Genomic DNA, 25,765 nt, shown 5'->3' with positions numbered 1-25,765 from the left:
GGCAGGCGCTTGGACCTGGGGGTCCCCACCAGAGACAGCCTTGTGATTGGCCTCTGACAGTAGCCTGCTGGAGGACCCTAACCTGAGAGACCCATTGCAGTCCAGCTCCACCCATTTCTGAAACTGCTCTCTACCTGTATAGAGCTTTGACCCTTTTCACATAGTAAGCTCATTTGGGCTAGAATATAACATCAGAGAAATAAGCCCATTTCATGGCTAAGGAACCTGAGGTATCATGAGATGCAGCAGCTTGCCCCAAATCTCCCAGCTAGTGAGCAAGAGGGTGGAATTCAGATGCAGGACATCTGCCTCTACCTATGCTCTGATACTGATCACTAGCCACATGTGGCTATTTAAATTATTACAGTTGAAACGTTTAAAATTTATTGCCTCAGTCCCACCAGTGCTCAACACTTAAATGCTACTAATGCCTACCACTTCACATGGTTGTAGATAGAACATTTCCATCATTGCAGAAAGTTCTGTTGGACAGGATTAAACCCTGTTAGTGACACCTTGAAGTGAAGTTAAAAAAAAACAACACAACTTATGTTTGAGTCCTATTCTTAAGAATTTCATCAAGTTATTTATATTCTGTGCCTCAGTTTCTTAATCTATAAAGTGGAGATGTCAGACACTACCTGCCATTACAAGTAGTGAGTAAACAATGACTGATCTTTCCACCAACCCAGTATCCAAGCTATTGGTAACTTCCATTGTGCTGGTTGTTGGGGGTGACATTATCCCTGTCTCAGAGAGACTTGGGGGCCAGTGGAAGTGTTCAGTATGTAAATAAAGAGGTGCATTGAAGTGTTTCATGTTCACTAATGGAAGTCAGTGGGAGCCCACAGGGGGGTGTCTTTATAGAAGAGGATGCCAAGAAAAGTTTGAGAAGGGTTGGGCTTTGCTGAGTTTTGACAAGTTTCTTCCATATGGCCAAAAGGGGTCTCTTGAAACAGGACAAGGTACTGTTTAAAGGAAGGAGGGGTTGGGGATGGGGACAACTTGGACTGCTATCATCCCCTTTATGACATTACCTCTGTGACCTCCCCCTCCTGTCTTGCAGAATTAGGTGTGCCCTTCTGTGGGGCACATGGCCATAGCCTAGCTTTACAGTGATTGTTGCCCACGTGAAGGTGCGGTGAAGCTGGACATCCACTAGAGTATGGCAGCTGCTCACTCAGCCCTCACAGGACAGCAATGCCTGGGTGAGCCAGCCAGAATTCTAATTTGTCACGATCCATCTCCCAGGGTTCAGAGCTAAAACCAAATTTGCCGGCTGATCAGAACAGACTGGATGGTCTCCAATCAGCCAGTCCTCTCCTGAAGGCATACCTTTTGTTCCCAAAAGGGAAATTTTGGGACTGCTCAGTCACCAGCCACAGGGTTGAGAAGGTTAGGGTTGACTAGAAAGGTCTGTGGAGGACCCACCTTCACTTGTGTGAGCCAGTCTACCAGTGACTGACAGATCTGGGTTCCTGGGCTCTGCTTGAGAGGGCATTGCTCCAGTTTGCCTCTCACACTGTCCATTTGGTACTTGCCTGACTGATAGGCAGCCCTTATGAGTGATTATATGGACTTATGTTTAATCGTGTTTCTGTTTAAGAGTGGGGCTTTGGAGTCAGACCTGGGTTCCAGGGCTGCTTCTGCTATGCGATTTAAGACAAATTATTTAACATCTTGGAACCTTATTTATCTCACCTCTCACATTTGAGTGTGTAACAGTTTTCCTACTACCTCTAAAAAGGTTGCTTACAGTCTTGTCTTGAGGGCTGTTGCATAACTTGTTTTTTTAGTAGATTGAAACAATGATACTTATTTTCTGTTTCCAAGTGCTGTCTTTTTTTTGGTGGGGGGGCGGTCTGGCGGTTCTGCCCTTTTATTTTCCCCATAATACTGCCCTGGCTTTCAAATCTACCCCCAAGGACCTTACCGAAGCTCCATCTGCCAGGAGCTGCAGATCTGGTCAGCTTCCTTTTAGTTCCCCAGAAAAGTTCTTACCCTCTCAGGGCTGTTGCAGAAACTCCTCTCCCTGGAATACTATTCCTCCCTTGGCCAACTCCTCATCAATTTGCATTCAGTAGGTTTCAGTTTAAATGTCACCCCTTCAGAGAGGACATCATTGACCACTTTATCTGAAGTATAAAACACCTGTGTTATTCCTCTGTTGCTTGCTTTTTGTTTCTCTTCCACTGGGCAGTAAGTGCCATGAAATCAGGGACCATCTGTAGCTTGTTCTTCTGATCCCCAGCACCTAGCCCACTACTTAGCACATGGTCTTCGCTGAATACTGGGGAATAACTGAAGCCCCAGGAAGCGCTGGATAAGGAAATCAGGACCCTATTAGAAACTGGCAGGGCAGCCAGTGCTCTATGCTTCCAGCTTCAGTGCCCCATTCATGAAGGGTGTGGGGCAGGTAAGGCCCCGAGTTTGGCCCCGCTGGAAGTAGCCCCCGGAACTGCTACCTGAGGCCTGATTGTGCCAAGGGAATCGTTTCTAAGGCGACAAAAAACAGGGCGGGGCCTCAGAATGGAGGGTTGCAGGCCCCCGCAGGGCGCTCCCGCGAGACGCGACTGCGCGCAGAGGGGAGGCGGGCTCTGGGGCCCCGGGAATGCGCGCGGGCGCGCGGCGAGGGTCTTATGCAGGGGCACACCGCAGCGCTGCTCCTGAGGGCAGGGGAGCTGGGGGCCGCAAGGCAGGACTCCACCACCTGGTTTCGCCCGGAGGGGGGCCCTGTGTGCAGCTGGCCACGGAAGCCGCAGCTGCTCGAGCGCCGCGCCACTTCCCCCGCCCTATGGCCCAGGGCGCGCCACTCCGAGTTCCGGCTTCCAGAGGAGGCTCCGGCACACGGCCAAGACTGGGTCTGCAGTCCAGCCTCAGCGCGCCGCCTAGACTGCGCCCTCCAGCCCTCGGCCCACGACAGCCACGCCCAGGGCGCCGAGGATCCCCGCCCCGCTGGGCCCTCGCCTTCCCCGGCCCAGGAGCACACCCCGCCCCAGGACGGTGAGGCCACTTGCGGCCGCCCTTCCTGGCCCAAGGCGAAGTCTTGGGGCGGACGTGAGAATCCGGGGAACCGGAGAAGAGCGGTAGGGAATAGGCATCGGGATGAGGGTGGAAAGAGAAGGGGTGCCTACTCCACGCCCACTCCGCATCTTTCTGCAGGTTCTCTTGTCCTTTGGCGAGGATTCTCCAAGGCGTCTCAACACATGGGCCGGCTCCGAAACGCGAAGATCCACGTGGAGAGAGCTGTCAAGGTCGGAGGGGGTTGGGGAAGGGGCTAGAAAAGGCCTGGAGGGTGGCTCACTCTGCCTCCTTGCACTATATTCTCCCCTCCTTAGAAAATAAAGAAGAAAAAACCTTGATCCCACGCCTGTCTTCAAATACTTCTCCAGTTTTCAACACCCCGTCCACAACCAAAATTCTAGGCAGAATTCAGCTACTTTACTTTATCTGGGTTTCAGTCCTCAGCCCCCACCACTCTGGGTCCCTATCCTTCATCACTCTCATCAGGAACCTCTCTAGTTAAGGTCACTGGTGACCTCTAAGGAGCCAGATCCACCGGTCAGTCCCTTTTCTGTCCTGACCTTGGTTTGGCGCCTTGTGTCATTCTGCACCAACACACCTTTCCTCTTGGCTGTCTGCACACTCCTGCTTTTCCTTTCTCCCTCCCACGCAGCTACTTTTCAGTTGCCTTTGAAGACTTCCCAGGACATTCCTGTTTCCCTCTCTACACTTGTCTCCTTGGCTGTGAGTTCAATCTGTCCTGCTCCCTTTTCATTCTCTCTCCAGCCCAGCCTGACCTCTAACTGCATCCCTCCGTGGATCTAGTCCCCCACTTGATACCTCCATTGAGGGAACATCAAAGCATCTCAAACCCGTGTCTTAGACCATACTCTTCATTTTCCTGCCCAGACCTGTTCTTCTCCCTGCTCTTTGGTCTTTTCCATCTCCCAGTTGCTCGGGCCAGGAGATGTGATCTTTCTGTTCCCTCACCCACACATCTAATCCTAATTGCAAAACTAGTCTCTATTTCCAAAAGGAATTTCAACTCCCACCTTGTTCCCATCTCTGCTGGAGGCACCTAGAGAAACCACAACAGCCTTCTCACTAGTCTGCTTGCTTCCATCCTTGCCATCTGTTTTCCATAGGACAGCAAGCCACATTTAACAGCCTCCAATGATGTCACTCCCTCCCTTCACCTTATTGCTTCACACTGATCTTAATATAAAATTCAAGTTCATCCCAAGGCCTTCAGTGTCTTCCACACACCTCTTAAGAGGTCTCCGCTCATTTTCCACACTCCGTATACCCTAGCTCCCTTCCAGTTCCTTCTGACCCCTCCACCCTCAAGACCTTTGCATATGCTTTTCCCTCTGCCTTAACTGCCAGGTTTGCCCAGCTCTACATTTCTGGCTCCTTCCCAGCTTCCCTTGACTGATTCTCTGGATCCCCGTTAAAATCCTATTTCTTGAACTTCCCAGCCTGGATGTTAATTCCTGCTCTTTCACTTAACCACTGGGTAGCCAAGCTACTCTGTGCCAAGTGTCTCTGTGCCTCTGTTTCATAACCAGTTAAGTAGAGATCGGTTGCATGCGGGTGCTCAGTCGTGTCTGACTCTTTTGTGACCCCATGGACTGTAGCCAGCCAGGCTCCTCTGTCCATGGGATTCCCAGGCAAGAATACTGGAGTGGGTTGCCATTTCCTCCTCCAGGAGGTCTTCTCAACCCAAGGTTTGAACCCATGTCTCTAGCGTCTCCTGCATTGGCAGGCAGATTCTTTACCACTGCACCACCTTGGAATCCCCGAGTGGAGATGATAGTGTCTATTGAAAATACACATTGTTAAAAAAAAAAAAATACACATTGTTGTTAGTAATGTATTTAAGTGCTTAACACATAGTAAATGCTCAATAAATATTAGAAAATATAGTTGCTATTATGATTATTACTATGAAGGTTATTTTTCTACTTGTTTACAGTCTGTCTCTCCTATTAGAATGTATAAATTTCGTGAAGGCAGAGACCATAGCTGTCTGACTCACCATTATCTCCCCTGTGACCAGCACTTAGGCTATACTTACTGAAAAAGTATTTTGCTGTCACCTTATAGCAGAAGAAGATCTTTATGATCCAAGGTCGCTACCCTGTGATCCGGTGCCTCTTGCGCCAAAGGGGCTGGGTGGAGAAGAAGATGGTCCATCACTTGGGTACCACTTTGCCACAACCGCATAAGGATCTGGACAGCTCAGTAATGGGTGACAGTGACACGACTGAGGATGGTGAGATATCCCTCCCTTCCCACAAGCTGCTTGAGTCCCTTTCCTTTGGTTCCCACTGTCCCAAGGTTGAGGCTTTGATGTGGGGCTGAGGGGCAGGGACCGGGGCCTTCCCACACCTGGGCTCTACATCTACAGAGGATGAAGATGAGAAGGAGGCATTCCGGCCACCACAGCTATTTGACTTCGATGAGTTATTGGAATTTGATGACCTACATGGGACACATGCTCTGATGGTGAGGACCCAGCGGGCTGGATAGGGGTCTGCTTCTTTCAAGAGAAAGCACTAGAGTCCAGCTTGGCGACCCCAGACAAGCCATTTTGTAAATCTCAGTTTCCCTCTCTGCGGTAAAAACGATTGGTTCTCTAAAGCCTAGGTAGGCCAGTGGAGTGGTGAGTGACACAGATAAGGCTGGCCTTGGATCAGGGCTCTTTGCCAGGTTGTATCAGAAGCTGGCACAATCTCCACACCTGGTAATTTCCCCCTTCCAAATAAAACCCCATAGTTCATCTTCCTCCGTTGTTGGCAAGTGAAGGTTAGAAGGAAGGACTTAAAAAATTTTGAAAGAGGCTGGTATGATGATGGGGAGGATATGTGTGTTGAGATCAAGACACTTGGCTTTGAATCTTCGTACCACCACTTTCTGAGTTGGACTATGGCAAACTGCCATTTTTGTATGTCAGGTGAGGTTGAGGACTGGCAATTCCACATGGTCCAACATTGTGAACCTGGGACAAGTCCCTGAGCCTCAGTCCCCTCATCTGTGAAATGGGGATAATGGTAGCACCTACCACGTAGGGTTATGGTGAGGATTAAATGAATCGACATGGAAAGCTTAAGCACAGGGCCTGATGCACGGTGTTACTGGTTATCAGTAATCCTTCCTCCCAGAGTTCTAGGAAGGATGGGGAGAGGTGGAGCTCACGAGAAAATCTTTGTCACATGTTCTGTGACCATCAGCTTAGAGTCACTGCCCTGCCACTGAGTAAGCCACTAATGGCCAAGACCCAGAACGAGGTGTGGCATTCATTTGTGGAGTTTAGTCACAGCCTAGGGGCACCTGGTTGAAAGAGCTGCAAGCCAGCCTGCTCTCTGTTCATCAGTGTGTGCCCCAAAGGGAAGAGATGTCTTTTTTTTTTTTTGAGATGTCTTTTCTTAACTTACAAAAAGATGACATGTGAGCTAGAGGCCCCCTTGGGAGGATCCTGTCTCTCCATTGACCCACCTTGCCTAGCATGGCAGGGAGAAGCTTCCTCAGGCCTTGTGGTGCCCACATCAACCTTCCCTGTCTCCTCCCCTCTCCCCAGTCACGTATGGTTCGGAACGAGATCCCCTACTTCATCTGGACTACTCGTCGGGACATCCTGGACTGTCGCTTCCTCTCCAAGGATCAGATGATAAACCACTATGCTCGGGCAGGCTCCTTTACCACAAAGGTGAGCTCTTAAGAGCGCAGGCATGGCAGCTGCCAACCCCCCAGCTCTTGGGCTGGTAGTCCCTTTTTCTGCTCTCCTTGTCAGTAAGAGTTCTCAGGAGGTGGGGAGGTACGTGGTTCAGTTGGATTTGGACACACCTGTGTTCAAATCCAACCTGTGCAGCATGTCTGGCACATATAGACACGGTGACTAAAATAGACTCCAGGAGCCAAATAGGGTCTGGAGTAAAAACAAACACCATAGCCAATGACTATGAGCAGGGGGACCCTTCTCTCCTAAGCAGAGACTGGTTGATGGTTGATGGTCTGGCTGATGGTTCTATTATATCTTGTCTTGGTTAAGTGACTTCACCTCTCTGAGCCTCAGGCTCCTCTTCTTTAAATGAGAATTCCAGTAAGACCTATTCTCTAGGGTTATGGCAAGAATGATAGGCTTTATAATTGGGACCTGCTGGTCTATTACTAGTGTGGACTGGGAAGGAGTCCTCAAAGAGGCAGGTATTTAAGGATGCAAAAAGATGGCTAGAAGGGTGCAGGGAATTCTAGGCAGAGGGAACCACATGGGCAGCATGTGGAGGTGGAAATGAGCCTAGCAAGTGGGGCAGAGGCTCTGAGCCTGTCCACGCAGCATCCCCTTGAGCTCTCTGGGTGGGTGCCCAGTGTGGAGAGTTCCTTGGAGGCTGCCTGGGCAAGTCCCACCCTGCCCCCTCAGCGGCTGACTCCATAGGTGGGTCTGTGTCTCAATCTCCGGAATTTGCCATGGTTTGATGAGGCTGATGCCGACTCCTTCTTCCCGCGCTGCTACCGCCTGGGGGCTGAGGATGACAAAAAGGCCTTCATAGGTAAGGAGATACCATCCCCATGCCTGGCCCCTCAAGCCAAAGGAGGAGGGCTAAAGCCCTGGCTGGTGTTGGAGAGCAAAGGGCCTCTCTCATGCCATCATCTACCCCAGCAGATTTCCTTCTCCATCCTCAACCCTCATCTTTCCCGTATGTGCCTCCCTTAATGAGCCCCCTACCTTGGTCACCCCAGACCTCCAGAAGAGCTGACATAGTTTATCTTATTTTCTAGAGCAGGTTCTAAAATTGGTCACTTAGTTGAGTTTGGAATCCAGAATAAGTTCCAACCCCCTGTCAGATTCCACTGACTAGATCGGGTTCCAAGTCCAGTTCCAAGAAAAGTTTCTAGACTTTGGGGCTCACAGACAGAGTAGGCTCCAACTCCAGCACACACTCTTAAGTTCAGGTCAGAATTTGGATCCACATTAGACGCTAGGTTTCAATTAGTCTCCAAATCCTATATAGATTTGGGGCCAAGGTCTGGTTCTCAGGCTAGAATAAGTATCAAAAGTGGATCAGGACATTGTAAGTCAACTATACTTCACATAAAAAAAATAAAAAATCACACACATGCACAATAGAAAAAAAAGGTGAATCAGGAACAGGAGGAGGAGAAATCAGACAGCAGAACCACGCAAGATTCTGAAGGTGGAATATGAGCCAAGTCAGGTCAGATTCTGGGGCTCATTCCACAGTGGAAACAGAAGCCAGGTTCTAAGTGGGGTTCTAGAGTCAGAAACAGTAGTCAGGTTCCGGATCCAGAGTGGGGCAGGTCATGATCAGGTTCCGGAACCAGAACAGGCCCGGAGCCTAGGGGCTGAGGAGGGTATCCCCTGCCCCGGGAGCAGAAGACTTCTGGCTGACAGCTGCCCGCAACGTTCTCAAGCTGGTGGTAAAGTGCGAGTGGAAGTCAAACTCTGTCGAAGAAGAGGCCCCAAGTAAGTACTGTGGTCACCTCTGCTCCCCTAACCATTTATCCTCGTACGCAGCACACCTCACCCATCTGTCATGGTATTTTTCTCATCCATCTGCCCATCCACCACCCCTTCCTACCTGCTCTTCCGTACATCTCCCCTTCTTTCTGTCCACAGTCTGTTCATCCATCTGCTTCCCTACTTACCCACCCATCTCACATTCACCTACCCATCCACCCATCCATGCATTCATCCTTCCCCCCACTGTTGATCTGTTCATTCACCTACTTCTGTCAACTCCACACTGCCTATCAATCCACTCCACTTTCCTGCCTATCTACATACTTATGCTTCCACAGACCCACCTCCCCATCCATGTACTTCTTTTCCATCCTGCCATCTACCACTTAATCTATCCTCTGGCCCATCCACTCATCATTCTTCTGTCCCACCCACCCACTTAGCCACATGTCTTCCTATCTGTTTGTTAATTGACCCACTGCCTCGCTCAGTCCTCCAGTGGGCCTGGCATGTGGCAGAGTGCTCTAGAGAGGACAGACTTAAGAGGACATGGTCCATCCCTGCCTGTGGGGAGCTCAGATCTGTGAGGAGAGGCAGCAGTAAAACCATGTAGTTTGATGTGGTCTGAGGACCGCTCGTGCCTTGTGAAGGGGACCCAGACAGTCTCCCCCTACTTGTCGGCTCAAGCAGCTGCTGGCCCTTTCCCTTTCTGGACTCAGCTCCCACCTTGCAGCTTCTGTCCTGTAGCCCAGAGTTGCCAGAATTCCTCAGGGGTTTGGTGAAATGAGAGGCAGCTCGGCTGTGAGAAGGAAGCCCCGGCTCCTCCCGAGGGAGACCTCCCTGGGGCTGTCTCCTGGTGTGTCAGGAGCGGGGCTCAAGGAGCCTCAGGTGTGTCAGAGCCCCCAATCACGGAGGGGCTGCAGGTGTGTCTGCTGGGGCTCTAGGCGCTGAGATGTTTGGGGACATTCAGGGTGAGCCTCAAATGAATGACAGGTCCTGCACAGTGAGGGGCAAGGGCGAGCACCGGGACCCCAGATGAATTTAGAACAAAGCCCCGGGTGAGTGACAGGTCCCACAGCAGTAGGGGCTGCAGGTGTATTTCAGGTGAAGTCACGGGTAAGGGACAGGCCTTGGGGCAGTGGGAGCTGTGGAGTGTGGGATAGTGACAGCCCCCACCTCTACCCCATCTCTACAGGAGACAAGCAGCCGAAGAAACAAGAGAAAAAGCCAGCGTCGGTGTCCCCAGAGTTTGTGGATGCAGCTCTGTGTGCCTGCGAGGAGCACCTTAACAACCTGGCTCATATGGACATCGACAAGGACGTGAAGACCCCGCTCTACCTGAGCCCCGAGGGCTGGTCCCTCTTTCTCCAGCGCTACTACCAAGTGGTCCAGTGAGTGCCTCTGCAACCCGGGCCGTGGGGCGTGCTCTCAGGCAGCTTTCATGTTCACAGCTGATGGTCAGGGACAGAACCTCTCTGTCGAATGCCCACCGCCCCCAGCTCCTCCCCAAGTCTCCCTGTTTTCATTCACCCACTCTTCTCCTTCAGAACCCTCAGGAGTTCTCACTGCCTTCATATCAGGGTCCCAACTACTCTTCCCCAGATCCCCGGTGTAGCATAGTGACTAAAATCATGTGCTGTCAGACAGATCTGAGTTCAAGTTCTGCCTGTCCTATTTCCAAGCTCTGTGACCTTGGGAACCTCACTCACCTATCTGATCTTTGCTTTTCTCAAATGCAGAATAGGTTTAAAAATAATGTCTGCCTCAAAGGTAGGATTAGGGTAATTTTTATGATGTGCTCCGCACTGACTCCTAGTATTCATTCACAAAGTAAGACTCTGTTAATTCATTTAGGTTTTATCCTGGAAACCAGCATTTCGCAAAGCCTATTATATAGCATGCTAGTTCTGCATGCTGAAATGGAGTTTATGAAAAAAAGGGTTTTGTGATCAGTCACATTTGGAAAACACTGAGTGGAACAAAGTTAAAATAGGTTTCCTTGATACAGGACTTTTCAGAAGATGGTGTAAACTCCCAAGAGGGACAGAGTATGCAGTGTATCCTGTACTTATGTGACCCCAGCCCCCTGCCCCAAGTATCCTTAGAGGTTGTATTTGCAGGACACATTTTGGGGATAGGTTCTTGAGCAGAGGAAAGGAGTATTGAGATGGGCCTGGGCCTGTTGTAGGGAGATGCTCTTCAGCACAGTGTGTAGGAAAAACTGGCAGGAAGAGGGCATGACGGCATTTACTGAGCCCTTCCTATGTGCAGGCATCGTGCCAGACCCAAGAAATGAAGCAAAATCCGTGCCCTCAGGAGCAGACAGCTCAAGCAGGGAGACTTGCAGCAAGTCGGGGCGGGCTAAAGGCCTCAGGTGGCGTGGTGGTAGAATAGAAATGAACAGACAGATTTAATGATTGATAGGGGACACTGAAGAACTAGTAAATGAACTTTGAATGAAGGACTTAGCCAGCAAACCCACATCATTGTATATTTTTTTAAACACTAGAGAATGAAAACTAGGTGATCCCATACTTTCCCCTTAGCTGCCAGAAAACATAAAGCTGCCCTTCTGAAATTAAGCATCACTGGGGGACTTCCCTGGTGGTCCAGTGGCTAAGACTCCAAGCTCCTGATACAGGAGGAAACGGTTCAATCCCTGGTTAGGGAACTAGATTCCACATGCTGCCACTGAAAGAGCCTACGTGCCACAGTGAAAGCAATTAAAACCGAGTACAGCCAAATAAATTAAAAATATTAAAAAAATAACGTCAGGATTGAGTTATAATAGTCAGTGGAAATAATGTCAGTCCTTTGCATTCTGGATGTGGGGCAAGTCGAGGGCTGAAGGAACCTCTCAAAAGCAGGATTAGGGAATTTCACTGGTCATGCAGTGGTTAAAACTCTGCTTCCAATGCATGGGGTGCAGGTTCAATCCTTGCTCGGGGAACTAAGATCCCACATGCTACATGAAGCAGTCAAAAAAAAAAAAGTTAATTAAAAAATCAGGATTACATAAAATATTACCTCATGTAACATTGCACTGAATTGTTAGATCATTAGCATTAATTAAGTCAATATTTACTGCTGCTTCTCAGCTTTTAAAAACAAATCCACAGCTCACCAGGCAGGCTTCTTTTTTCCCCCTCCCCTGACCACCAGGTCGACTTTCCACAGAACTGCTTGGTTTTTTACTAAATATAAAATCATACTGTCAGGCTGAATATGCTTTTTCAAATTGCATATGTCCCTGCCACTGCCATGTGACACTTTTCTGGGCCAGATCACAGATTTGCTCAGTAGATTCTTTAGGCCACGGCCACAGAAACGTTTCCAGCAAAGCTTGTGGAAATAGGAGAGCCCAGGAATCGTGTGTGAAAAAGAGGCCTTGCCAAGACCCCTCCATCTGATTGTCCCTGTTCCCAGCCCTGCCCAGCTGCCACTGCTGTGCCCGCCTTAGTAACAGAGACAAGTTCTCCGTGGCTGGAGACATCCAAGAGGCTCCAGCCTCTTTAACGTCCGAGAGATGTTAAAAGAGAGGTTACCATCTAGGGGAGGCTTCCTTCCTATTCACTCAAAAGAAAAGAAACGGGATAGTTTGGCTGAGGCCACCATCTGGGATATTTTGTGACTTGGTTTAGTTGAGGACATTTCGTGTCCTGTAGGGAACAGGTTCCTTTTTGTCCCCGAACTCTTATCCATACAGCCCAGTCACTGCCAGAGACTTCCTTACTCAACCATTCATTCATTTAACAAACTTCTAGGGAGTACCTAATAAGTGCTGGGGTACTACTTGGGGACGGGAGTATAACAGAATAACAACTACAAAAAGTATTCCTGGTCTCATAGAGCTTTCATTCCAGTGAGCAGAGACAGGCAGTGACCAAATAAATGTAGGTGTCAGGTGGTAAGTGATCGGAAGAGAAATAAGTCTAGGAGATGTATGATACAGTTGTGCAAGAAAAGAATTAGATGAGGAAGGGGCCCGCCTATCCACCAGTGTTAGGTTAAAGATTAGGAGAGGAGTGAACTGCCAAAAACACTTGTGGATGAACAATTCAGGCAGGCTAGAGTTTGCATCCTGGCTCAGCCTCTTAACTCAGTGTGTGGCCTTGGGCACATCCCTTAACCCTGCAAGCTTCAGTTTATACTTCTCTTAAGATGGGACCAGTAACATCTCCCTGAAGATGGATTAGTGATAATGTATATAAAGCCCTTGACACAATGCCTGGCATGTAGAGGTGCCTCATCATTTGATGCTGGTATGATTAAATTCTGCCAAAGAGCAGCTTTAATATAATAGAGAGAGAGGTGGCAGAAGGTGGAGTATTGGAGTGGGAGGGGGTACGGTAGGTAGAACGTCAGCAGTCAGGGACAGTGCCCTGGGCAGGGTGGATCTGGGGCACAGCCTGAGGGCAGGGGTGGAGGATTGGGAGAGCCCTATCCAGGTCTCGAGGGGAAGTGTGTGACCAAAGCTGGTGGGACCATGGCCAGGGGCCTTGTGTCTCCCCTTGCCTTGTTCACCAGGATGCCCCCAGGCCCAGCCCTGCCCAAGTCCCATCATCTCCCCACAGCGAGGGGGCAGAACTCAGGTACCTCGACACTCAGGTCCAGCGCTGTGAGGACATCCTGCAGCAGCTGCGGGCTGTGGTGCCCCAGATGGACATGGAAGGAGATCGCAACATCTGGATCGTGAAGCCAGGAGCCAAGTCCCGTGGACGAGGTGGGGGCCTGCCCCTGCTTCCCCGTACCAGCACCCTACACCCTCCCCAACCAGAGGCTCTGGATGTTAATAGTACCGCCTCTGTTGGAGCCAAACTGCCTAGGTTCGAATCCCAGCTCTGCTACTGATACACATTGTGACCTTGAGGAAGTTATATCAAGTCTTCGAACCTCAGTTCCCCCATCTGTGAGGGTTGATGATAATACCTCCTATGAGGCCAGAATTAAATGAGGTAGTGCATGTACCACTCAGCATGGTGCCAGGCACAGTAGCCACCCCATGAATGTTGGCTGCTGTGATGACAATAGGGCTTCCCTGGCAGCTCAGCAGTAAAGAATCCGCCTGCCGATTCAGGAGATAATAGGTTCAATCCTTGGGTCGGGGAAATCTGCTGGAGAAGGAAATGGCAACCCACTCCAGTATTCTTGCCTGGGAAATCCCATGGACAGAGGAGCCTGGCGGGCTACAGTCCATGGCTTCGCAAAAGAGTTCAGACACAACTTAGCAACTAAACAGCATGATGATGATGCCAGCGCGTCCTCTCCTGCCCTGAGAGTTTAGGTTAATGCTTTAGGCAGGCCTGGTGGTCTCACTGCAGTTACTTGTCTGAGGGCTCTCCGATTTGACTTACGCATCCTTGTATGGTGTGGAACAGTGGTTTAAGGGTGTGGATGCTGAGAATCAGACTTCCTCAGGTCAAACCGAAGCTCTGCTCCCTAATATTTGAAAGACCTGGGGTAGGTTAATTAACCTCTTCTGTGCTTCATTTTCATCCTTGGTAAAATGAAGCCAGTCATCTACCCAAGAGGATTACATGAGTACAATATGGAAAGTGCTTTGATCCTATGCTTTTAGAGTAACTGCTATGTAAGTGCTGTTATTTTTAGCCACTATGTTGACTGCTCAGCATGAATGGAACTGAACAGGGCACCTGCTGCTGGAATGTTGCATTAGCCCAGCCTTTAAAAGAGCGTTAAGGACTTCTGAGATGTAAAAAAACAGACTTTTGGCAGCAGATCACTTCACATACTGCCCTTGGGAGAATTTGTTTGTGTCCTAGTGAAGCTGTTGCAGCTCCACACACTGTGTGACACTCTCTTGGGATGTCTCTCTAAAACTAGCATCATAGTCTTTTCTTCTTCTGTCTCGGAAATTGTCTTGTTGGTTTTTTCCAGGATTGAAAATGCATATTTGTTATTTTTTTAAAAACAAGATCAGACAGTACAGAGAAGTGGAAGAAACCAAGGGCGCCTTTGATTTCACTGAGATAACTACTGTTTACCTTGTGGTGTGTTTCTGTACTTGTGTCTATGCATGTTGGGTATATGTATGTTTTATTCTACATAAGAGCATACTACTCTGTAGCTTCCTTTTTTCATTATTTATCTTTCCATATCACTGAGTATCACTTACTTGTTTTCACCTTTATTTTTTCTTAATAGATCTTAGAGGTCATTCCATTTCAGTACATCTAGATCTGCTTCCCCCTCACCCCCATTTTTAGTTTATTGTTATAGTCACTTTCAAACATACACAAAAGCATAGAGAACAATACAGTGAATTCCAGTGTATTTCAACATTTTCTCTCCATTTTTAGTAAAACTTAATTGAAATATGTATAAAGTCCATTGACAAGGGTACACATTGTGAATATACAACTCAGTGAATTGTCACATAGGGAACACACTCGTGGAAACAGCACCCAGATTACAAAATAAAACATTACCTTTACCCTAGAGGGCCCCGGGCTAACTCCTGGTCTCTGCCTCCCTGCAGTGGAAGCCCTTATTCCGACTTACAATACCATAGATTGGGTTGCCTGTTTTTGAGTTTTATATAAAAGTACAGTATATACTTTCCTACCTCATTCTGTCTTACAGCTGCACAGTCTAATCTTATTTATATGTACTCTCATGGTTTTACTTAATCCTTTTCTGATGGATATTTAGATAGCCATCAGTTTTTTCCCTATTTATTTGATTATTGATTGGTTAATTGCTGTTAGCAACACTGATGAATATCTTGTGCAGACATCTTTCCATTTACAGTAGCTTTTCCACTTATTTCTTTAGGATAAATTCCTAAAAATGAAATTGCTGGGTCAGAGGTCATGAACAGTCTCAATCTGTGGCTACACAAGTCATCATGATATTGGGAATCTTAGTAATCACTCCGGGCTTTAGAGAAAGAATCTGGCCTGGGAACCAAGAACAAGTTGTTCTGTGCCATTGGCAGGCAGGCAGACTGTTTGGAGGACCAAGCAGTGAAGAAATAAGATTGATTTGTGAGTGTATGTGTTTGTTTGCAGTGTGATTGTTACTGTAGACCCTTGAACAACATGAGTGCACTGCATGGGTCCACATATATGCAGATTCTTTCACTTTGTACCTACTTTAGTAGTACATGGGAGAAGGCAGTGGCACCCCACTCCAGTACTCTTGCCTGGAAAATCCCATGGACAGAGGAGCCTGGTAGGCTGCAGTCCATGGGGTCTCTAAGAGTCAGACACAGCTGGGTGACTTCACTTTGACTTTTCACTTTCATGCCCTGGGGAAGGAAATGGCAACCCACTCCACTGTTCTTGCCTGGAGAATCCCAGGGACGGGGGAGCCTGGTGGACTGCCGTCTATGGGGTCGCACAGAGTCGGACACGACTGAAGCGACTTAGCAGCAGCAGCAGCAGCAGTACTACATGATCTATGGTTGAATCTATGGATGCAGAACTGTGGATATAGAGGACTACTGTAAAGATACAATAATTTTCAACTGTTTAGAGGGTTGGCATGCCTAATCCCTGTGTTGTTCAATGGTCTGCTATATTTATCAGCATTAAAACGCCTTATTAGCATAAGATGCTTAACTTCACTTGTTACAAAATAGATAAAATTAAAATAAGATACCAGTCTACCTAGGAGAATGGCAAAAATAAATCAACAGTGTTGGTAGTATGTGGGCAAACACACAGTCTCATACACTCTTACTTGAAGTGCAAATTGATAGAACATCTTTGTTCTGTAAAGTGAAAAAATGCACATACGCTTTGAGCCAGCAAATCTATATAGAGATATTTTTTATAGGTAATGAATAATTATGATGAGTTAACATTTACTGAATGCTCACCAAGTGCCAGGCACTGTTCCAGTTCCTTAGGATGTTTAAATGCATAGAATGCTATGCAACTGAGGCAGACACAGACTTTCCCATAACTTGCATGCCCATCCATAGCACCTGGAAGCAGCACCTGGCTTCTTTGGAGCAGGAAATGTGTGTGTGTGTTTTTTTTTTAATTGTGTACCCTTTTGTACTGTCTACTTTTTGCCTCTGCTCTTTTATATTCTGTTAGTTATTACGAAAAACTAAGCAAAGTCATATATGTATATGGTTTTAAAAAGGCCCAATACTGTTTAAATTTTTATATGTATATATATATTCCTTTCCATCATCAAAATTGGTTAATTTAAAAAAAAAATCCTTGGCAGATTCTCAGCTTTCCCAAAGGGAACATGGAGAAAGGCAGGCTTACCCACTCGGGCCTATCAATCCTTAGGGGATGTGCGCTTAGGATGAACTGTTTATAGACCCCTAGCCCATCTCCCAGCCAAAGCCTAACCAGCTTTGTTTCCTAACTTTGATCCCTAACCAGCCCTATTTCCCCCTAGGTATCATGTGCATGGACCACCTGGAGGAAATGCTGAAGCTGGTGGACTGCAACCCCATGATGATGAAGGACGGCAAGTGGGTGGTGCAGAAGTATATCGAGCGGCCCTTGCTCATCTTTGGCACCAAATTTGATCTGAGACAGTGGTTCCTGGTGACCGACTGGAACCCACTTACTGTGTGGTTCTACCGTGACAGCTACATCCGCTTCTCCACACAGCCCTTCTCCCTGAAGAACCTGGACAAGTGAGCCCCCCGCCCTCAGTCCCCTCAGTCCCATGAGCTCCTAATCTAGTCGGGGAGCTGGCAAGGAACAGTACTTCCAGTGCAGTGCTAGGCTCCAGACACAGCCTCTGCAGGCAGGCCGGCCCATCATCCATCCACCCATCCTTCCACCCAGCAGATGCCTACGGCACGTGTACCCTGTGCCATCCACTGTTCTAGGCACTTGGGACACAGTAGTGAATGAGATGAACCCAGCCCTCAAGAGTTCACATTCCAGCAGGGAGAAACAGACAAGCTGTGAACATAATCAATAAAATCATCAATGGGTTAAAAGGTGATACGTGTTATGGAGAAAAGATGTAGAGCAGGGTAAAGGGGGATCAGGAGAAATAGAGAGGCAGCATTCACTTGGGGTTGAGAGGAAGCCTGTTGAGCCCTGGATTCAAGTTCATTTTTTGCAGCTTCCAAGCTCTATGACTTGGGTCAAGTGAAACCCTGTTTGAGCTTCAGTCACCACCATCTGTAGAATGGAGCCAGTAACATGGAGCTCATAGCTGTCAGTTAACTGAGTGCTTGCATGTGATGAATGCTAAGCACTTCATGTATATTACCTCAGACGTTCATGAAAACCTGGCCAAGTGGGTACTGTTACTACCTCCATCTTTTACATGTTGAAAGGAGCACGCAGCTTAAATGAGTTACATAAGATTTTACCAGTCAGCGATGAAGACAGGACTTGAGCACATGTCTTGGTGATTACGGGCCCTGTACTCTGAGCTACCTTCTTCCAGGCACTGGGAGAGTTAACTGTGACCCTGTCACAAAGCACTTCACCCTGTGGCCCCATACCTAGGACCCTCAGAGAGGTCCTGAGCACAGACTGGTAGCGGCCCTAGAAGACGGCAGTGAGGATTTTATCAGCTCACGCTGCACAGTGCAGTGTGTGCGGGGCTGGTTCCGGGGCTTGCCTGCCCCACCAGCGTCTGGGTGGGTGGGGCATGGGGCGCCGGCCCTCAGCTCCCCACTCTCTGTCCTAGCTCTGTGCACCTGTGCAACAACTCCATCCAGAAGCACCTGGAGAATTCATGCCACCGGCACCCTCTGCTGCCCACAGACAACATGTGGTCAAGCCAGAAATTCCAGGCCCACCTGCAGGAGACGGGGGCCCCGAATGCCTGGTCCACGGTCATGGTGCCCGGCATGAAGGCCGCAGTGATCCACGCCCTGCAGACCTCCCAGGACACCGTGCAGTGTCGGAAGGCCAGCTTCGAGCTCTATGGCGCTGACTTTGTGTTCGGTGAGGACTTCCAGCCCTGGCTGATCGAGATCAATGCCAGCCCCACCATGGCACCCTCCACGGCTGTCACCGCCAGGCTCTGCGCCGGCGTGCAGGCTGACACCCTGCGTGTGGTCATCGACCGGCGACTGGACCGCAACTGTGACACAGGGGCCTTCGAGCTCATCTACAAGCAGGTGAGGTGGCCAGGCCCAGGCAGGACCCAGGGAGGCCTCCCCATAGTAAAGCTCGGGGCTCTGCAGTCACACAAACCCGGTTTGGGTCCTGGTCTTGCCACAGTGACTGGGTACAGACACGCCACCCTCTTGAGCCTCCATTTCCCTGTCTGTAAGATGGTCATGCTGTTACCATCTTTCTCCTGGGGTTTGGGGGATGAAATGAGTTAGTGTGTTGGATAATATTTCTAGAGGCTGGTAGCATACTGTTAGAAGCATAGACTCTGAAACCGTCCTGGGTTCAAATCCCTGCTCAAATAAATAACTCCTGTTCCATGAGGTTCCAGTAAAACAGCAGCCCTCAAAATTATAGAAGCCCTGCTGTTAACCAGAAGGCCGTGCAGCTCTGTCTTTTCACTCAAAATGTGTTCAAGACTGAATCTTGAGACCTATAGGTATACTCTTGAGATGCTTAAAAGATGTATAGCTGCTTTAAAGGGCCTAATAGGCATGGCTTGGATTTCTCTGAAGTTTTCTGTTTGTTTTTGTCTTTTTAGATATCACTGACATGCAACATTGTCAGTTTCAGATGTACAATATAACAGTATATGTATATATTGTGAAAAGATCACCACCATAGGTCTAGTTAACATATATTGTCAAACAGTTACAAAAATTTTTTTCTTGCATGATAACTTTTAAGATCTACTTTCTCAGCAACTTTCAAATATACAACATTATTAACTATAGTCATGATTCTATACATGACTTATATATTTGTAACTGAAAGTATGTAATTTTTTATTCCCTTCACCCATTTTGCCCACGCATCTGTTCTCTGTATCAGAGCTGTCTGTTCTCTGTATCAGTGAGTTCAGTTTGTTTTTGATTTTAGATTCTGCATATAATTGAGATCATACGGTATTTGTCTTTCTCTGACTTATTTAACTTAGCATAATACACCCATGGTCTGTCCACATTGTTGCAAATGTCAAGATTTCATGATTTTTATTTACTTTTTTGGCTACACCACATGGGATCTTAGTTCCCCAATCAGGGACCAAACTGATGCCCTTGCAGTTCCCCAACCAGGGGCCAAATCTGTGCTCCCTGCAGTGGAAGCGTGGAATCTTAATCACTGGACTGCCAGGGAAGTCCTGAGATTTTCTTTTTAATGGCTGAATAATATTCCATCATATGTTTATATATACACATTTTCTCTGTTCATCTGTCAGTGGATGCTTAGGTCACTTCCATGTGTTGGTTATTATAAATAGAGCTGCTGTGAACATGGACTTGCAGATATCTTTTCAAATGGTTTTTCATTTCCTTTGGGTAAATACCCAGAAGTGGAATTGCTGGATCATATGGTAGCTCTGTCATTAACTCCTTGAGGAACATCCATACTGTTTTCCATAGTGGGCACACCAATTTACCTTCCCACCAACCTGCACAAAAGTTCCCTTTTCTTTACATCCTTGCCAACCCTTGTAATTTTTTGTCTTTTCGGTGATAGCCATTCTGACAGGTGTGAGGTGATATCTCTTGTGGTCTTGATTTGCATTCCCCTGATGATTAGTGATGTTGAGTACCTTTTCATGCAACTGTTTCATGTATCTGTATGTCTTCTTTTGAAAAATGTCTATTCAGATCCTCTACCCATTTTTTAGTCAGATTGTCTTTATATATTTTGGGGACTTCCCTGGCAATCCAGTGGGTAAGACTTCACACTTCACTGCAGGGTGTGTGGGTTTGATCCCTAATTGGGAAAACTAAGATCCTGCATGCTTCATGGCATAGGGGGAAAAAAAGATTGTCTTTATATCTTTATATGTTATTAACCTCTTACAAGTGATTTGCATTTTCTCCCATTTGATAGGTTGTCTTTTGGTTTTTGTTGATTTCCTTCGCTCTTCAGAGATTTTTAGTTTCTTTATTTTTGCTTTTGTTGCCAAATCCAAAAAACCATTGCCAAGACTGAGTTAAGGAACTTCCTGCCTGTTTTCTTCTAGGAGTTTTATGGTTTAAGGTCTTATGTTCGTCTTCACTCCATTTGAGCTGGTTTTTCTATGTGGTATAAGATAGTGGTTCAGGTTCTTTCTTTTGCATGTGGCTGTCCAGTTTTCCCAACACCATTTATTAAGAGACTGTATATTCATGCCTCCTTTGTCATGACTTATTTGACCACAAATGTGTGGATTTATTTCAGGGGTTTTAATTTTGTTCCGTTGATCTGTGTGTCTGTTTTTATGCCAATATCATACTGTTAGATCACTGTAACTGTGTAATACATTGATTTGGCCAAAAAGTTCATTTGAGTTTCCATATGTGGTTGGGGTGGGGGGAGGAATGAACTTTTTGGCCAACTCAGTAGTTTGAAATAGGGAAGTGTGATGCCCCCAGCTTTGTTCTTTCTCAAGATTTCTTCAGCTATTCGGAAGTCTTGAGTGATTCCATACATCTTTGGAGATTGATTTTTCTATTTTTGTGAAAAATGTCATTGGAATTTTGATAGGGATTGCATTGAGTCTATAGATTCCTTTGGGTGTTACTTATTTGTGTCATCTTCAGTTTCTTTCATCAGTAGTATACAGGTCTTTCACCTCCTTGGTTAAATTTATTCCTGGTATTTTATTTTCTTTGATGTTCTTTAATCTCTTTAAGTTAGAACAGCCCCACTGCTTTTTTCCCCACCCATATTTGGATCTTTTGAAGGCAGACTGGTTGTTTTATGGAACTGTCCCACATTCTGGATTTACCTGATTGTTTCCTCATGGTGGTATCTAACTTCTGTTATCTGAATGTCCTATAAACTAGAAGTTAGGTCACACAGCTTGATGAGGTTCAGATTACACGTTTTTGTCAAGAACACTTGAGAGGTGATACTGGGTGCCTCATACAGCATCACAAGGCACCCATTGTCAGACTGTCTCGTGATTGGTGATGCTAAGTCTGACCATGCGGTTAAGGTCATGCTACGAGATCTCTGCATGGTAAGTTGCCTGCTTTGCTTTGCAGTGATCATTTGCTTTGTAAGGTGATTCTTTGGCAGTGTGCAGATGACACATTTTCCTGTCATCCTTTCCACCTACTTGTTTTGATACTCAGTTTTGATTCTTGCCTATTCTGTTAGAGTCACAGAATGGTACATTGCTATTTCTATCATTCTTTCTGCATTTATGAACTGAGATTCTTCCATAAAGGTGAGCTTGTCTGTTTCAGCTGGGCTTCCCATGAGCTCTGATATCTGTATTTTTTTTTTTTATTGAAGTATAGCTGATCTACAGTGTTTTATTAATTTTTCTATACAGCAGAGTGATTCAGTTACACATATACATACATTCTTTTTCCTATTCTTTTCCTTTATGATTGATCCAAGGATATTGAATATAGTCCCTGTGCTATACAGTAGGCCATTAATATCTGTAAATTTTTCAAATATTTATTTATTAGGCTGCCTCATGTCTTAGTTGTGGCGTGTGGGCTCTTCATTATTTTCATTATGTCTTGCGGATCTTTTGCTGCAGGGCGTGGATTCTCTAGTTGTGGCGTGCAGCCTCAGTGGTTGCGGTCCAGGGGCTTAGTTGTTCTATGGCAGGCGGAATCTTAATTCCTTGACCAGGGATTGGACCCGCGTCCCCTGAATTGCAAAGCAGATTCTTAACCACTAGACCACCAGGGACGTCTCCTGATATCTGTATTTTTAACAAGCTCCAAATGACACTGATGTTTAGATAGGTTCTAATCAGGATCTGTTGATGACATGGAAAACCCCTCATCCTAGCTCTAGGTTAACAGGAGTGTCCCTAGCAAGATAGAGGGGCTCTTCTGTGTCCAGTGCAAGAAGTACAGCTCGGCTTAATAGGAACCGAACATGGTCCAGGAGCTTCTTTCTTGGATCTTTCTCTCTGCCTCCCTCTGTATATTTGCAACTTCATTCTCTCCACAGAATGCTTTCTTTAAGGTTCTGCTTCCCTTGGTTCAGATGAGAATTTAGGCAGGCTCCAGGCCTCTTATCCGTCTGGGTGTTGTAATTCACATGCTCTCAGCAAGGAATCTGGCTCATCTCAGGAAGCTGTCCATTGACAGCAGCTGGTGGAGGAGAGCACACACATTCCCGGCCTGGGAGTTAAGGAGGGCAGGGGGGTCGAGGGGTGGAGGTGGGGGCCTGGCTAAGAGCACCGCCCACTCCGCTGGTTTATTCATCTCAGGGGCTCTGTAACCCTCCAAGTACTGATTCAGACCCCTTAGAGGACAGAGACGGGCTTTGAAATGTCTCCTGACCAGATGCCCCAGAAGTTAATTCCATCTACCCCTGCCCTAAGTCTTTCTAGACCTAGGATTCTAGCACCATGGTCTGAGCAGACCTTGTCTCCACTTCTTCCCCACAGCCTGCCGTGGAGGTGCCCCAGTATGTGGGTATCCGGCTTCTAGTAGAGGGCTCCACCATCAAGAAGCCCCTGGCGCTGTGTCACCGGCGGATGGCGGTCCGCCCAGCCCTCCCTCACTTGCTGGCCCCGAGAGGCCCTGGGGAAAGCAAGGCCTCAGGAAGCCCCGTCCACAGGTCAGCTCCTAGGAAAGGTGCTGGGGCCAGAAGCCTGGGGCACACTGAGAAGCCAGATTCCACTGCCACCACCTCAGCCCCTGGAAAGGGGAAGAAAGGCAAGGCGAGAAGTGCCACAGCCCAGGTCCGCCCCAGTCTCCGGAGGTGGGACACCCCCAGCACGAGGATGGGCTGCATCTTTAGCATGACCTTAGCCAGCAGGGACAGGCATCCCCACTCTTTGAACAGATTGCCATTGAGTCTGAAGAACCCGCAGGCCCTGAGTAAGACCCTTCCCCCCAAACACCCCAGGGCCTCAAGACAACTTTTTCCTGTTCTCCAAGCCCCTCCTGACCACCTGGGTTTGCCCCCACCCACAGCCCCACCAGAGAGTCACCAGTAGTAAGTAAAAGCACCGCTTACAAAGTATTTTTAAAAGCTGCACAACTGAATGACTGATCCACTGCCCACAAAGTAGTCACGTGGCGAGGCAGCTGTCCGCATTTTGAAGATGCCAGGCGCAGTCCCAGGTTGATCTCCCTCCAGAGCCTCAACTTTTCCTGCTGCAGTACTCTGTCTCTGCTGCCGTGCAGTTGCCTCTGGGGGAAAGGAACTGATATCTGTACAGCACATAACAGTTTAAACTGTGTCACTACCTGACCAGCTCCTTTAGTTCTCACAGCCTAGCGAGGGAGGTGCTATGATCCCCATTTTCCAGTGGGGGTATCAGGAAGTGTAAGGAAGTTGCCCGAGGCTGCACAGCTCAGAAGGGGCAGAGCTGGGATGCAGACCCGGTCTGTTGGACTTCATACCCTGTGTCCTTCCCATGGCGTCTGGAGAAGGAACGGGGTGGGCTCCACCTGCCCTCATCTCTCCCTGCCTCCCCACCCTCCACGCACACCTTGAGGGGCAGCTGGTCAGCCTCAGCCCCTCCCCAGCCCCTCACGGCCCCTCTTGCTCCCACAGCCCCTTACCACTTCCCAAGCCTCCACAGCAAGGCCCAGCTGCCTTTTCCCCATGTGCCCTGGCCCCAGGGGCAGGTCCTCAGACTACAGCACAGCAAGCTGGCGAGCACTAAGGCCCTGTCGACCACAGACAAGGCCTTGATGACTCTACCAACCGCCAAGGTTTTGATTTCCCTCCCACCTAACCCTGAGCTCAAGCTGGCACCCAACGCCCCGAAACCAAAAAAGGTGGGCCTCAAACTGTGACCAGTATCCCGCTGGGCAGTGCTGGCTACCCGGGTCAGGGCTGGAGGGCACAGCTAGAGGGTAGCCCCCAGGCTGGCCTGTGCCCCAAGGGAAGGGCTTGCATCCCTCAGGACCCCCTTCCCAGATTCCTGATCATCTCTCCTCCTTCTCCCCTCCTTTCACACGGAGGCTCTTGCTCCCCAGCGCCTTCATGGTCCCCACTTTGGAAGTAATGTGTGGTCTCAACCCTTTGAAGACGGAACTCTTCCTAGCATCTATAGGAAGAGCAAGATCAAAGGCAAATGCAAGGCCAGACTCTGTGACAGACCAAAGGCCGAGACACACCTCATGACGACACGGAGCCTTCCAGGACCCCTGGCCCTTATCACAGAGCGGGGTTTGGAGGGCACAAAGGACACGTGGCCACAGAAGCACTTGCTTCCATCATCACCGCCCTTACCCTGGATGCAGCACCAAATAAAAAAGAGCAAATGAAGTCTTCGAGGCTTGGCTCCTTTTCTATTGGAGGGTGAAGAGGGTATAGTGTGACCCTGTACTCCAAGGCCCAGGACAAGAGCCAGAGGCTGTCAGCAACTCCCCCCCCCCCCCCCCCCCCCCCCGGCCAAGCACAGCCCCGCACTCCCACCCAGTGACAACAGGAGACTCAGCGGAGAAGAGTGGACCTTGCTAAAACCCCAGCCCCTCTCCTGAGGGAGTGGGCCCATCCCTTCCTCTGCAAGGGGCCAGGTCACCTCAAAAGGAAATATCCAACAAGCCCCTCTCATCTGAAAAAAGCTCAACATTCTTTAGTTATAATGGGTTGAATGTTGGTATGCCTTCCTAGAACCTGTGGATATGTCTATTTGGAAAAAAAGGCCTTTGCAGATGTAAGTTAAAGTACAGATTTTGAGAAGAGATCATCCAGATGGGGCCTCAGTCCAATAACAAGTGTCCTTACAAGAGACTGAAGAGAAGACAAGAGAGGAGGAGGCTGTGTGGAGACAGAGGCAGAGGTTGGTGTGATGCGGCCCCAAGTCAGAGGGTGCTTGAGCCACCAGAAGCTGGAAGAGGTAAGGAAAGATTCTCCCGTAGAGTCTTTGGGTAGAGCACAGCCCTGTCAACACCTTGATTTTGGACTTCCAGCCTCTAAAACTGGGGGAGAGAATCCATTTTGTGCTATTTTAAACCATTCAGGTTATGGTAAAAAAAAAAGTTTTTTTTTCCTGTTTTTTGGCCTCGCTGTGTGGCACATGGGATCTTAGTTCCCCGACCAGGAATTGAACCCATGCCCCCTGCCGTGGAAGTGCAGTGTCTTAACCACTGGACCTCCAGGGAAGTCCCCAGGTTGTGGTAATTCATTGCAGCGGCCCTAGGAAACTAACACACTAGTCAAATCAAGATAAATACACTCTGATCCAGAAATTATTGCATGGCTGAATGAGAAAACGCAGACAGGCAGACCCACAGCAGCACTGTGGTCACAGCCTATG

At 48.2% G+C, this 25,765-nt stretch overlaps 1 protein-coding gene across 1 annotated transcript; it reads left to right on the top strand.

Annotated features, from left to right (window-relative positions):
• Window positions 1-39: 39 nt before the first annotated feature.
• On the top strand, window positions 40-24,771 carry TTLL3 (tubulin tyrosine ligase like 3). The gene is given in 14 exon segments (XM_070455561.1): window positions 40-3,003; window positions 3,163-3,254; window positions 5,110-5,278; window positions 5,414-5,511; window positions 6,584-6,712; window positions 7,439-7,553; window positions 8,399-8,488; window positions 9,681-9,876; window positions 13,060-13,208; window positions 16,868-17,111; window positions 18,128-18,563; window positions 22,934-23,106; window positions 24,480-24,591; window positions 24,594-24,771. Coding segments are annotated over 14 exon segments (2,544 nt in total). The 5' UTR covers window positions 40-2,639; the 3' UTR covers window position 24,771.
• The last annotated feature ends 994 nt before the right edge of the window (window positions 24,772-25,765 follow it).

The sequence above is a fragment of the Odocoileus virginianus genome, chromosome 26, assembly GCF_023699985.2.
Source record: "Odocoileus virginianus isolate 20LAN1187 ecotype Illinois chromosome 26, Ovbor_1.2, whole genome shotgun sequence".
Lineage (NCBI taxonomy): Eukaryota > Metazoa > Chordata > Mammalia > Artiodactyla > Cervidae > Odocoileus > Odocoileus virginianus.
The sequence above is the reverse complement of the archived record's forward strand: the minus strand, read 5'-3'. Positions and strand labels throughout refer to the sequence as shown.